Source organism: Misgurnus anguillicaudatus, chromosome 5 (genome assembly GCF_027580225.2).
Source record: "Misgurnus anguillicaudatus chromosome 5, ASM2758022v2, whole genome shotgun sequence".
NCBI classification, from domain to species: Eukaryota; Metazoa; Chordata; class Actinopteri; order Cypriniformes; family Cobitidae; genus Misgurnus; species Misgurnus anguillicaudatus.
Window position 1 is genome coordinate 16,350,081 of NC_073341.2, and position 12,552 is coordinate 16,362,632.

Consider the following 12,552-nt stretch of genomic DNA (forward strand, 5'->3'; position numbering starts at 1 on the left):
AATAGACTATAGACTACAGTAGCTAAAACTTTGGGAATGCTTCAGTATGTGTATCATTAAGGCCATTGGTTACGTGTGCTATATATTTTACAAATACAGATATAATATTTATATAGTAACTGGGTCTTCAACTGTGAATCTGATCTATGTGTTCATCTGTCTTATGTAACTGAGCCTGGCTGCCAGAAAGACATGAAGTGGATTACGCAGCAGACTGAACTGGCAGACAGGCTTACTGTAGATACAAATGACAGAGCTGTTACATAAAAGTAAGAAACAGATTGAAAATTTAAACCATCCTTTCAAAACATATACCAGTGCCACTGCACTCAATAAAGTTGACATTGTAACATCTAATGCAGCCACTTCACTCTCTGCCACTGAATTCAGCTATAACAATGTAATGCATTGAGCCTTTTATCATAATTGACATATCACTGAAATGAGAACAAGGCATAAATCCAGTGTGCATTATGTGAGGGGTTCAAAATGTGAAGCACTCAGCTCTAAAATGCACTCCAGATTAAATAATGCGTGTTTAGGTGTGTTAGATCTAGAAAAATTTCCTTACTCGTTTATGTTTGAACTTGGCAACTACTCATACCCTCATATCATAGTTCGTAGCACACGTGACAGATTTTATTCACATGTATGTACTTCCAACCTGATGTCACTAGAATTCATATATTTTATGAAGTGGCTAATTCAAATGAATTCGTACAAAAATGAATATCACCTAAAAAATACAGTAATAAAACCCCACCCCTAAACCCAACATCACAGGGGCGAAAGCAGTTCTTACAAAAACATACAGATTTTATAATACGAATACATATGAATTAGCCACCTCATAAAATACGTACAAGTTCCCTTGAGATTGTGTTGGTAGTACTGTTTCCATGTCTTATATGAATTTGCAGGTCAGAGTTCATCAAACTTAATTTTTTTGTATGCAAAAAAAGTAAAGAATAAAATGCGAAAGTTTGACTGCGTGCACACTGCTAGCGACTAGCAACGGCGGAGCAATCTCATTCATTTCAATGAAAGCTTGGTGATTTCTGGCGATACGAGCACAGCGATCTTAGGTGACAGGAATTTGGCGTGTCCAACTATGCATCAATGTTGAGAACAGTTCTTTATGCAACAAGAACTTTATGCAAATGACAAGCGACTTTCAGGAGTGACAACCAATGAGAGTGAAGCAGTAGAGTTTATGTCATCCGTCTTTCATCATTTACTGAAAGGACAGTTTAGGGGCGGTCACACTAGAACAGGGTTGTCCAATCCTGCTCCTGGAGGGCGGTGTCCCTGCAGTTTTATTCCAACCCTAATCAAACACACCTGATCCAGCTAATCAAAGGAAGTTTTAGCTAAACTGGAAACGCAAGCTGGTGCAAGGTTATTTTGCTGTTTACTTCATACCCAAATTCAAGTCTGGTGATCTCTGACTTGTGAATTTGTATTACGTGGAGATATGTGAACAGCAGAAAACTGGTATGTCATGGAGTGACCTTTCTCTTTACTGAATCACAAGCACAAATGGATGAAACCAAATACCTATATTGACTAACCGCTCCCCACCCATATACGCAGCAACGTCCGACAAATATTCGCATACTCAGTGTCTAGTGTGACCAGGCCTTTTGTTACTAGGACAACCAGAATTAGGAACCCCTCCTATGACCTCATTAAAAGAGATTAGCGACACACAGTGTGCCCGCACAGTCATACTCCATCCAATATTTAATATAAAGTGAAACAAAACATAAAACAACCAAACACACCTTTCTCCACCTGTCTGTGAACCATAATAAATATTTGGTACATCCTGAAACCACAAACACAATCTTGGCTTCCCTGGTAATACTCAAGTCTGGATGGATCTGATAAATACAAAATGGCCATCCAAACCAATACAGCACCACTAATACATCTAAAGAGATGAGAAAGCAATATATTACGAGGTTTTTAATAATAGGAGTATGCTGTTACATTCTTGATATCAAAGCAGGTTCGGTAAGGCAGTGTGTTTGTGCAGAAGTAACAGAAAGCAGTATGACTCAACATGAAGCTATTACAGTGAATAAAGATGGAGATACTGTAATTCTCTCGGGATGAATAATCTGGGTCAATCTGTGAGGGAGGGACGATTGAGGAAGATTACATAGGCTTGTGAATATCCTACAGTTGCTTTTGTCTGGCGTATTTTCAAATATTTACTCTCCTGCCGGCTTGCAATGTAGTGCCACATGTATGAGCACCACATCATACTAAATAAACAATATTGTGCTTGTGTTAAAGTCTCCTGTGTTTGTATGTTAGTATACCGTACATCTCTGTGGTTTGACTCATCTAAGGGTTGTCAACAGACTAAGGTTAACTCTATCTGAACGTGAAGATGTGTGTTTGTAAGATCTAATATATGTTAGACTGTTTAACCTGCATTAAAACAGCTGGCAAGTGATTCTGTCTTCACTATGGAGTTTACACTATGTCCTAAACCCACTGTGTCCTAGGTCTGGCCATCATGAAATCTTACTGGTGCAATATCTTGCTTCATTAACTATACATTAAAACATATACTGTAAACTGTACATTAAATGTATTCTGATTGGCTGTTTCACATCACATAGCAGTTTCGCATTCATAGAGACAGAGAGGCTGTATCTTGTTGAGACCCAGTTATGCTGAAGTGTCCCTGTACTATAAGTGTGTGGGAAAATAAGGGCAGTTTAGTGTGCGTGAATGACTGTCACATGATATGTTGAAATAAGGATTAGTGAGAAGAATGCTTCAGTAAGGGCTTCATTAAATGTGTGTTTGTAAGGCCAGGTATGTCAGTGGTTGACAGCGAAACAAATTTACTCAGGAGCAGGTCATATTATGCTTACAAACACATAAGCAGAAACATTACAAGAATGGTTTACAGTTTCTTTTGAACAAAAATGTAAAAGCTAGTGTAAAAAATAAATAAACATACAGGTATACCGTATATAAATAAATATTTATAAAATGAAGTGTGTGAGAGCCAGATGCTAACAAATTACAACTGTGTATGTGTGTATGTAGTAAATGTGAAAGTGGTAGCGTTGCAGTATAATCATGTGATCAATGGACGCTGCTAGACAGATACATGTCTATGTGGGATACAATGGGGGAAGGGGTATAGATTTAAGTGGATCCACATGATCCCTTAACAGCATTTGCTCAGACAAGTTTTAATGTCCAACCTGTGATTGTCATCATTTCCCATAAGATGAAGGCTGGTATCTTTCAACACTGTAGAAAAGATAATTTAAAGAGTAGATTGTGTCTTTCATTATAGACTGATCTACACTACCAGTCAAAAATGTGAAAATAACTATTAGTTCATTATTTCTATTAGCCACGCCCACTTATTTACATACTGGGTCTGGGGTATACACTTAATATAAAACCGTAATAACACTCTATTTTAGGTATTTAAACAGCATAGGAAGGCTTCAAACAATTGCTAGATAGACATAAGTTATCTGTCTACGAAACTCATTTTAAACATTAAAGCAAATGTTTTTACATAAAAAATTGCACGAGGAGCATAAATTATTTAATAAAATTTTGTCTGGTAGTGTACGACCCCACTGATCATATTTTTGTGGAATTACTTAAAAAAAAAATAAGACCAAACATTGTTGTTTAAAGGTGCAGTGTGTAAATTTTAGCGGCATCTAGTGGTAAGGTTGTAAATTGCAACCAATGGCTCAGTTCACTGCTCACCCCTCGCTTTTAAAACGCATAGAGAAGCTACGGTAGTCGCCACCAGACAAACATGTCATCGTCGGAGACAACTTAGTAAAAAAGTGTGTCCGTTAAGGACTTATGTAAAAACATGGCTACACAAAATGGCGACTTCCATGTAAGGGGACCCTCTGTGTATGTAGATGAAAAAGTCTCATTGTAATGTAATAAAAACATAACGGTTCATTATGAAAGGCCTTTATACACCACTGATAATATAGTTTTGTATATTATATTGCATTTCTGTCAAGAGATCCTTCTAAAAATTACACACTGCACCTTTAACAGATAAACAGCAGTCTATCATAAAGATTTCAGCTTTTACTGAGCAGCAATGTAGATCATTGAGCTCCATCTGGCTCCATGTAAACACCATAAAACACATTGGAGATACTGAATCTCTTTGGGCCACTGAATCATGGTGCACTTCACATACTCTCATATATAATTTACATACAAGCCATTGTAGCAGCTAAACACAGTAGATGTGCACTGTATATTACATAAAAACAAAAAAATGGAAAGTAGTAAAATGGCTCTGAATTATGGTGAAATTGTTGAAAAAGGAAGTCGAGTTCACCCAAAACAATGACTTGGTGTCTTTAAACCATTGATGAGCAGTTGTTGATGAGCAGTTTGGTTTATTTTGATGTTGATGATAGTAGTAAATGAAAGACAAACAAAAGACAAAGCAAAGCAGGAGTGGTACAATAAACAGGCATGCAGGTGTAGTGTAAACACACCTCAGCGTTGTTAAATCATCTGCTGGAGGAGGGGGTTTCTGGTGTAAGGGTGTTGTGTGTTTGTCCTTCAGGCTGAATGTTCTGGACTGTCTCCACCAGACTGCCGCTGGGGAGAACCACATATCGCGCTGATACGTCCTGTCCCTGCTGCTCTCGTAAACCCTCTTTACTGTGCCAAATGCCATATCCAAAATACACCAGAAGACCTGAGGTAGAGCAAGACAACAAATTTGATCACGTGACCACAACATTTTGGGGATTGTTTTACATTCCAATATGACAGTGGTCTAATGGGGCATACACACCAAATGGAAATTCAACGATTTACGCAAGTAGATTACATACAAAGTCAATGCAATGCGAATGATGCGAATTGGGTGGCGCGATTGCAACGAAAACAAGCGCTATTCGCCTCAAGCGCGTCTTCGCACAAGTTGAAAATATTAAAGTCAAGCAAAAAATTCAAGTTAAATGAAAAGTTAAATCCTGCGAATAATCTGGAGCAAGGAACGCTTCACGCTTGGTGTGTACCCAGCATTAGACTTCACAGAGTCTGTGAACTTTATAGGCATTTGTTACCCATTATTAATCTGATAACTAATAATCAGAAAGTGATAATCAAATTGATTGGGTCTGATATTGAGCAAGTAGTATTTGGCTAGTCATGTGATATTAACATGGATACCATTAGGTGTGTTCGACTTCATGCGGCGCTGCGCAGACCGATCGGTGGCTGACTTGAAGCAGTGCATTTTGGTTAGTACTTTTGTCCGACTTAAGCTGGCGCTGCAGGCACGTGACTGTGTCATATGGTTTTTAAGTACCGCGAGAGCGATTCGAGATCAGCCGCCTGACTTAGCCAGCGCAGTTCCCGAAGAGGAGCTGCACGGGCTGTAATGACGACACAGCTGTTTCACGATTGGTCGGATTCACCACATGACAACACTCACGTGTGTTTCGTGGGTATTTTTACGCCCTTAGTTCCACAAATGCTCACAAATCTGTATTTTTATAACAGTTAAAGCTCTTTTCATGTAGTCGCGATGTTATATTGTGTCCTCTTCATCAAAATAAAATGGATAAAAAACGTAGACCCCACTACATTGGTATTTAAATAATATATGCTTATGTTGAACTTTATTCTTGTAAAAACAGATGCTGTAAGCTTCTTCAGTTCCACTCATGCTCATACACGGACATTCAAAACAGTATAATTCACTTTTTATGTAGTTTACATCTTACAAATCATGTTTAATGCGATTAAGTAAGCAAACGGCACGTGATCAGCCATGCCTGACGTAAATGCAGCAAACTACGGGAAGCACAGCGCGTCCGACTTCACGTCTCCGTTTTCAGCTCCTCCCCGCCTGCACGCGGCTAATCTCGCCGATCGGTTACAACCAGCCGCAGCCGATGTCGAACACACCTATTATTAAGGGGTTGACCCAGCCCATGTAAAGTAAGGAAGCTTCATTTTGGCCAATGACAAGTTTTCATCCTGTGTGGTGGAGTAGGGGAGAGCAGGAGCGAAAGTACAATTTTTCAGAAAAACTTAATTTTAAAAGATAATATTTTAGACAAAGATATATTGTTGCTGTGGTCAGTAACTCACAAGTGTGGTCTATTAATACGAGGTGGAATTTTAAACAAATGTAAAACAACTTCAGTATATTTCACTTTGAACATAAGTAGCGCATCGTTAATTTTGACCCTGTCAGCTGGGATGAAAGTAACACACAGGTGGGTCAAAAGGCAACACAACAGAACAAGTTACATTTTTATTTTACACTTGTTTTTAGTAAATATACATGACTATGACCTTGTTAATATGTAACTGCAAACATATTTTGTCATTTATCTTTGTAAAAAAAGAATGAAATTACAGTTTCATTTTAAATTTCAGCTTCATCAAATGTTTCAAAAGCAACCTGACAGTACAAACTTAAAGGCGGAGTGCACACTGCACAATGTTTAAAAAACGCTTTGGAAAAGGAGTCGGGCCGACTAACAAAACACACTTATAGCCAATCAGCAGTAAGGGGCGTCATCTACTAACCGACATCCTTGCCGGGTTGTGTATGTGTGGGGCGGGTCTTTTAAAAGAAGGTCTAGATTCTATTGGGGTAGGGGCGTGTTTGTTAAGGTGATTTCAAATATCAACATTGGCTTTCAAACATTGTGCACTTCGCCTTTAAATTGTTGAGAATAAAAAATGTTTCAACCGTTTGAACTTTGAACACTAGAATTAAATTAGATCAAATTATAATACTATACATTTTCAACATAATGCAAAAGTATTAGCAGCGGAACAAAAGTAACAAGTGGGTTTGATTTCTAAAGAGTACAAAACTGCTATAATATATACCTTAGATGTCTACTAAATGCGTAAGTAAAGCCAAATAAAACAGTGATAAATGTGCATCTTTAACAGTTAAAATGATTTTTACCGAAGGAACTTAAGATATTTATGTTTGGACTGATAAATATCCTAAAGGTGAGTCCATAGCTAGTTAATACTGAGACGTTAAAGACAAGAGCTGACCTGTCTCTTTACAAGCTTGAAAATGCTGAAGCAGTCACTAAAACACCCATACTAAAAAAAACTGAAAGCTCAAATAGCCTATTTCACTGCACATTTTTCAATGTATAACCGGTTTCCTTATTCAGACAAGATGGTGTATTTATTAATTCGTCAGGATAACTGTGTTAAGTGCATAGCTTAAACCCAAAATGAACAAACCACAGAAACCATGAGCTAGCTGCAAATAACTGAATGAGAAGATTTTAATGAATGGTTTACTCAAAAATTATGTCAATGTTTCTTTACCCTAATATTGCCCCACTTTCAGCTTAAAGGGACACTTCACCGATTTGCATTAAGCTTTGTATAGTTAGAACCCCAGACATGTTTTTGAATGGTCGTGCATCATTTCCTCAGTTCCCCTAAGACAGGAGAAATACAGATTTCAGTGTTGCACTTCCTTGTTTCAAGTCCAATATCTTTGTTGAGGGGGTGAGACTACAAACACCCATTTTCTCTGTCAAATAGGCACCAAATTCGAAATGTATGTTACATTTCGACTACAAATATGACACACTTTCAATAAAGATTAATGTTTCTATGGGTGAAATGCTCCTTTAAATATAAGTACACAAAGGGGCGGTTTCCTGGACTGGGCTTGTCCTAGTCCCAGACTAAAATGCATGTCTGAGCTGCCTTAATTTAAAAAACACATTGTATTGACATATTTTAACGTATATCAGTGCCATTGTTTAGTCTTAAGATACACACCTGTATTTTTTGTAAGATTTGTTTGTAAAACTATTAACATGTCCCAATATAACTATAGTTAGTCCTGGAATAATATTAAACCCTGTCCGGGAAACCACCCTACTTAAAGGGAAACTTCACCCATTTGCATTAAGCTTTGTACCGTTAGAACCCCAGTCATGTTTTTGAATGGTCGTGCACCATTCCCTCAGTTTCCCCTGAGAGGGGAGAAATACTGATTTCAGTGAGGCACTTCCTTCTTTCAATGATGTAAAAATCGTCATTTTGCGTCATTGAAAGAAGGAAATCCTGTATCTCTATTGAGTGTGAAAGACTACAGACACTCATTCCTCATTTTTCCAAGGTGGGGGCTATGGGTGGGACCCACTCACGCTTCAGACCAATTACAGATAAGTGGGTGGGACTTACGAAAATATACGAACACAGACCGAAAAAAACGACCAGCCGCCATCTTTATGCTAAGCTAAGCTAAACAGAAGTTGTGGAGCGAGCCAGAATTCATGTTAGAATAACAGTGGAAGTTAATCAATATTACATGGAAGAGGGTGATTTTACAAGCGTGATGCTCTAATCCGCTGTTCATTGCACCTTTATGAGCCACAATACTGCAAAGAGCTGAGGCAGATGTAGGAACAGAAGCCCGAGGAGTAGGCCGGAGCCTGGGCGTCGGCTGGGTAGAGGAGCCCGGTGAAGAAGCAGCAACCATCGGCCTCTGCTGCGTAGAGAAGCTTGCCTGTTCTCTCGCTGTGTGGCTTCTTTATAACATTTCTGCATCAGATAAGGATACGGACGTTTGTTTGGGGAAGGTCTCTATGCAAGAGAGGAACTTTGCGCGCATTTGGAACGTTTATTTCACGGACATGTTTCGGTTTACGAGCAGACGCGCTGCGGAGTATATAAGCTTGGACGGACTCGCGCCGTTTGCTTTCGGTTTAACATTTCTGGATCAGATAAGGATATGGACGTTTGTTTTGTGAATGTTTCTGGTCGCGTGCTTATTTCAAAGACGCGTTTCGGTTTACGAGCACAAGCTCAAAGAGCTGAGGCAGCGCGTCTGTGGAGATATTGTGCAGGGGACGCGTTTGTGTGGAGGAGGATGGAGGGTTAAACGGACGTCTGACTAAAGTGAGTGTTTATATTTTCTTTGTTATACTAACGTGGCATTTATGTACACAATAGCATATCTGAGCGGTGTTTTATATGTCTATATTGTGAGAGCAGTGAGGCAAATAATAACACAAATGTAATTACAGTAAACAAGAGACAAAAAGAAAATTGGTAAAACTAAATAAACATTTAAAATGCATACACTTTTTTTAAGTACTTGGAAAGACATTTGTACTGCGCATCTGAAACCGCACGTTACTGTTTGAATAAGACTTTGCTACACACCAGGCCAGAGTGTTATTGTGTGTAACACAATGTAACATCACGTTTAAAAGTAAATCATGATTGGTGTCTGTCAGACAAAGTGGTGGTGGCTATTTTCTTTGTTTTACTAACGTGGCATTTATGTACATAATAGCATGTCTGAGCCGTGTTCCGAGTAATGGGAGTGGCTTGCAGAGCTGTGCATTGTGGTGCATAGTGGCAGTTGTAGTTTTTCATACAAATGTGCTCTAAAGTCACATTTTGTCTTTTCTCTGTCAAATAGGCACAAAATTCTACATTTATGTTACATTTTGACTACAAATATGACTCACTTTCCATAAAGATTAATGTTCCTATGGGTGAAATGGCCCTTTAATGTGCTTTTTTATGCTTGTCAGTCAGTGTCAATCTTTTTTTTACCACAGAAGAAAAAAATCAAACAGGTTTGGAACAACATTTGCAGTAAATGATGACAAAATGCATATTATTGGGCAAACTATCTTATTAAGACAGCTATGGTCGAAGTCTCCAGTAGCTTTCTTTAATAAAATTACAGTTCAACAAACTATGTTGTAACTTATTTGGTCAGTTCATAGACTTACTGTTATACATAGTATTTATATTATATATTTTTATGTCATTTACAATACTAATGAGGAAGAGAGATGAAAAGTGATCGACTGATACCTGCTGCGACCCAAACGGTGAAGCGGATCCAGGTAAGTGGACTTAACTTCAACATGAGGAACACATTCAGAAGGATGCTGAAGCCAGGAATGATCGGCACCAGAGGAACCTAAATGAGACATTTCCAGGAGGTTTAGTTTTTTTAACGTCTCTGCTATTCAGATTTTTAAACTTAAACTACAAAGATATACAGTGCATTCTAAAAGTATTCAGACCTCCTTCGCTTTTTCAATTTTGTTATGTTGAAGCCTGATACTAAAATCAAGGCAAAAGCTCCAGAGCCTCTCATAACATATTATTTTCCGTAACTGCACATTGAAGTGGAAATAAATATTTAATTATGCTGCAGATGACTTCAATAGTATGAACCACCTATTGGGTAATATATGAATTAATACTTAAATTTAGGTTTATTAGAACTGATCAGAGGTGTAGTTTCCAAGTGGTTTGAGAGAAAGAAAACAGACAGTAACTCACCTGAAAAGTCTTTAGATTGGGTTGTTGTTCATGGACACAGATGACAGCCAGGCTGAGCAGGAAGACCAGACTGAAGATGACCAGCAACAGGGTGAAGCTCCATACAGGCAGGTGCAACTGGTTATTTCCAAACACCAACACGGCACAAAGAGAAACACCGCTCACCATCAGAGCCAACACAGAAAACGCCACCACCTCTCCCGGCTCACAATCCCCCAGCAAGCGGCCCAGATACGGCTCCCAACGGGCGCTCAACATGCCAGCGGATCGTTTTTCCTTCACGTTCTTCTGTCTCTCTACCAGCTGAAGTTTATCAGAGAACGACTCATACTCCTTCATCCCCCCACCGTCCTGTGCAAAGGTCTGGGTCTCATTCGCTGCAGGAGACGGATCCACCTGCTGCTCTGATGTTGTGGATGAAGCATCCGTTTTGATGCCACCTCCTCCTGAGCTACCGCTACGCTTATCCGGCTGGTAGCGGAGCACTATGATGCTAGCCGCTACAAAAGTGTAAGCCAGTAAAGTGCCGATCGAGAGGAACTGGACCAGTGCTTCCAGATCAAAGATGAGGGCAAGGAACGCCATTAGACTGCCAAATACAAGAATGGCAATGACAGGAACTTTGGTTACAGGGTTAACACGAGAGAAGACAGAGAAGAAGAGGCCGTCCTCCGCCATGGCGTACACGATCCGCGGGAGGGAGAAGAGGTTGCTGAGCAACACGGTGTTCATGGCTAAATGAAAGACAAGACAAACAACAACAGTTATTAAGTTTTTAAAGCCAAAATACATTTTTTACAATCTTAAGATATCAATAAAAAAAATGTGTGTGCGTATACACAAACACATATTCATAATGCTTTACTCACCACAGATGGAGCCAACAGCCACAATAAACCCGGCCCAGCTATAACCTCGTCTGAAGAACGCATCTGAAAGTGCCGAGTTTGGGTCGAGTGTATGCCATGGGACCATCAGCGTAAGAACTGTAGATACCAGGATGTACGCTGTGGCTGCTAGGCCGAGTGAGATGGCCGTTGCTGCCGGTATAGCTCTCTGAGGATTGCTGGCCTCCTCGCTGGACGCTGCTATTACATCAAATCCAACAAAGGCATAGAAGCACGTCGCCGTTCCTGCCATTATACCTGAGAGTCCAAAGGGGGCAAAGCCTCCCTCCTTAGCGCTCCAGTTGACTGGGTCCGCCAGTATGAATCCAAACACCAATATAAAGGCAATGACTGCCATACTGATGGCAGAGAAGATGTGATTGAGCCAAGATGAGACGCGAACACCAAATGAAATAAAAATGGAAGCCACAAGAAGGATGGCAGCTGCTAAGAAGTCTGGGTAATGAGCAACGACAGGTATGTCCCAGCGCATCACATAAGTCTCTGTGAAATTTTGAATACGGTGATTGAAAATAGAGTCCAGGTAGCCGCTCCACGCACGGGCTACTGCCGCTCCACCAATCATGTACTCCAAAATTACATTCCAGCCTATGAGGAAGGCCCAGATTTCCCCAACAGAGACGTACGTAAACATGTAGGCAGAGCCTGTTTTTGGTACACGGGCGCCAAATTCAGCATAGCACAGCGCAGCCATGAGAGACGCTATGCCTGCGATGAGGAAAGACACTACTACAGCTGGACCTGCGGTGTCTTTTGCAACAGTTCCTGTGAGAACATAAAGGCCTGATCCTACCATTCCACCTACACCAAGAAGTGCAAGGTCCACTGTGGAAAGACAACGCTTGAGTGATGTCGCCATTACATCGTCCTCCAGTGTCTTTAGCCTGTTCAGTTTGTGACAGAACCGAACTACCGGTGAGCAGCTGGAAACACATGACGCCATCTTGATGGAGAACAAGGGGTTGGTATGAGATGAAATACGCAAAGATCAAACTTTGTCCATAATGTTCAGAGCTGAACAGGCATTACAACCCTAAAAAGAAAAAACAGTTAATAATCTGCAACACATCAGAAAAATTAAGAAAATAAGTACCAAAATACCACCAGAGTCAATTCCTTCTTTTTATGTTTTCTAACATATGAGCAATTCCATGCAAAGGTCAATTTTACCATGACAAAATAAAGTTTATACCAAAAGAGTTTAACCACACTGATCAGATATTTGGGGGCTTCACCCTAAGAGTTCACCCAAAAATTACAATCCTGTCATCATTTACCCCTGTAAATCTAAACCTGT

General features: G+C 39.8%; 1 protein-coding gene across 1 annotated transcript; it reads right to left on the reverse strand.

The window, feature by feature from the left end:
• Positions 1-608: 608 nt before the first annotated feature.
• slc7a4 (solute carrier family 7 member 4) lies at positions 609-12,284 on the reverse strand. The gene is made up of 4 exons (XM_073867644.1): positions 11,217-12,284; positions 10,348-11,081; positions 9,871-9,979; positions 609-4,726 (listed from the first exon to the last, which is right to left on the reverse strand). The coding sequence occupies exons 1-4, from the start codon at positions 12,196-12,198 to the stop codon at positions 4,536-4,538; spliced, it is 2,016 nt and encodes a 671-aa protein (XP_073723745.1). The 5' UTR covers positions 12,199-12,284; the 3' UTR covers positions 609-4,535.
• Between the last annotated feature and the right edge of the window lie 268 nt (positions 12,285-12,552).

Excerpts from the sequence above, each read along its gene's own strand:
- slc7a4 (XM_073867644.1), bottom strand. The coding sequence starts at position 12,198 with ATGGCGTCATGTGTTTCCAGCTGCTCACCGGTAGTTCGGTTCTGTCAC. Across the intron at positions 11,082-11,216 it reads GGCTGTTGGCTCCATCTGTG|CCATGAACACCGTGTTGCTC; the intron begins GTGAGTAAAGCA and ends TCTTTCATTTAG. Across the intron at positions 9,980-10,347 it reads CCAATCTAAAGACTTTTCAG|GTTCCTCTGGTGCCGATCAT; the intron begins GTGAGTTACTGT and ends TGTCTCATTTAG.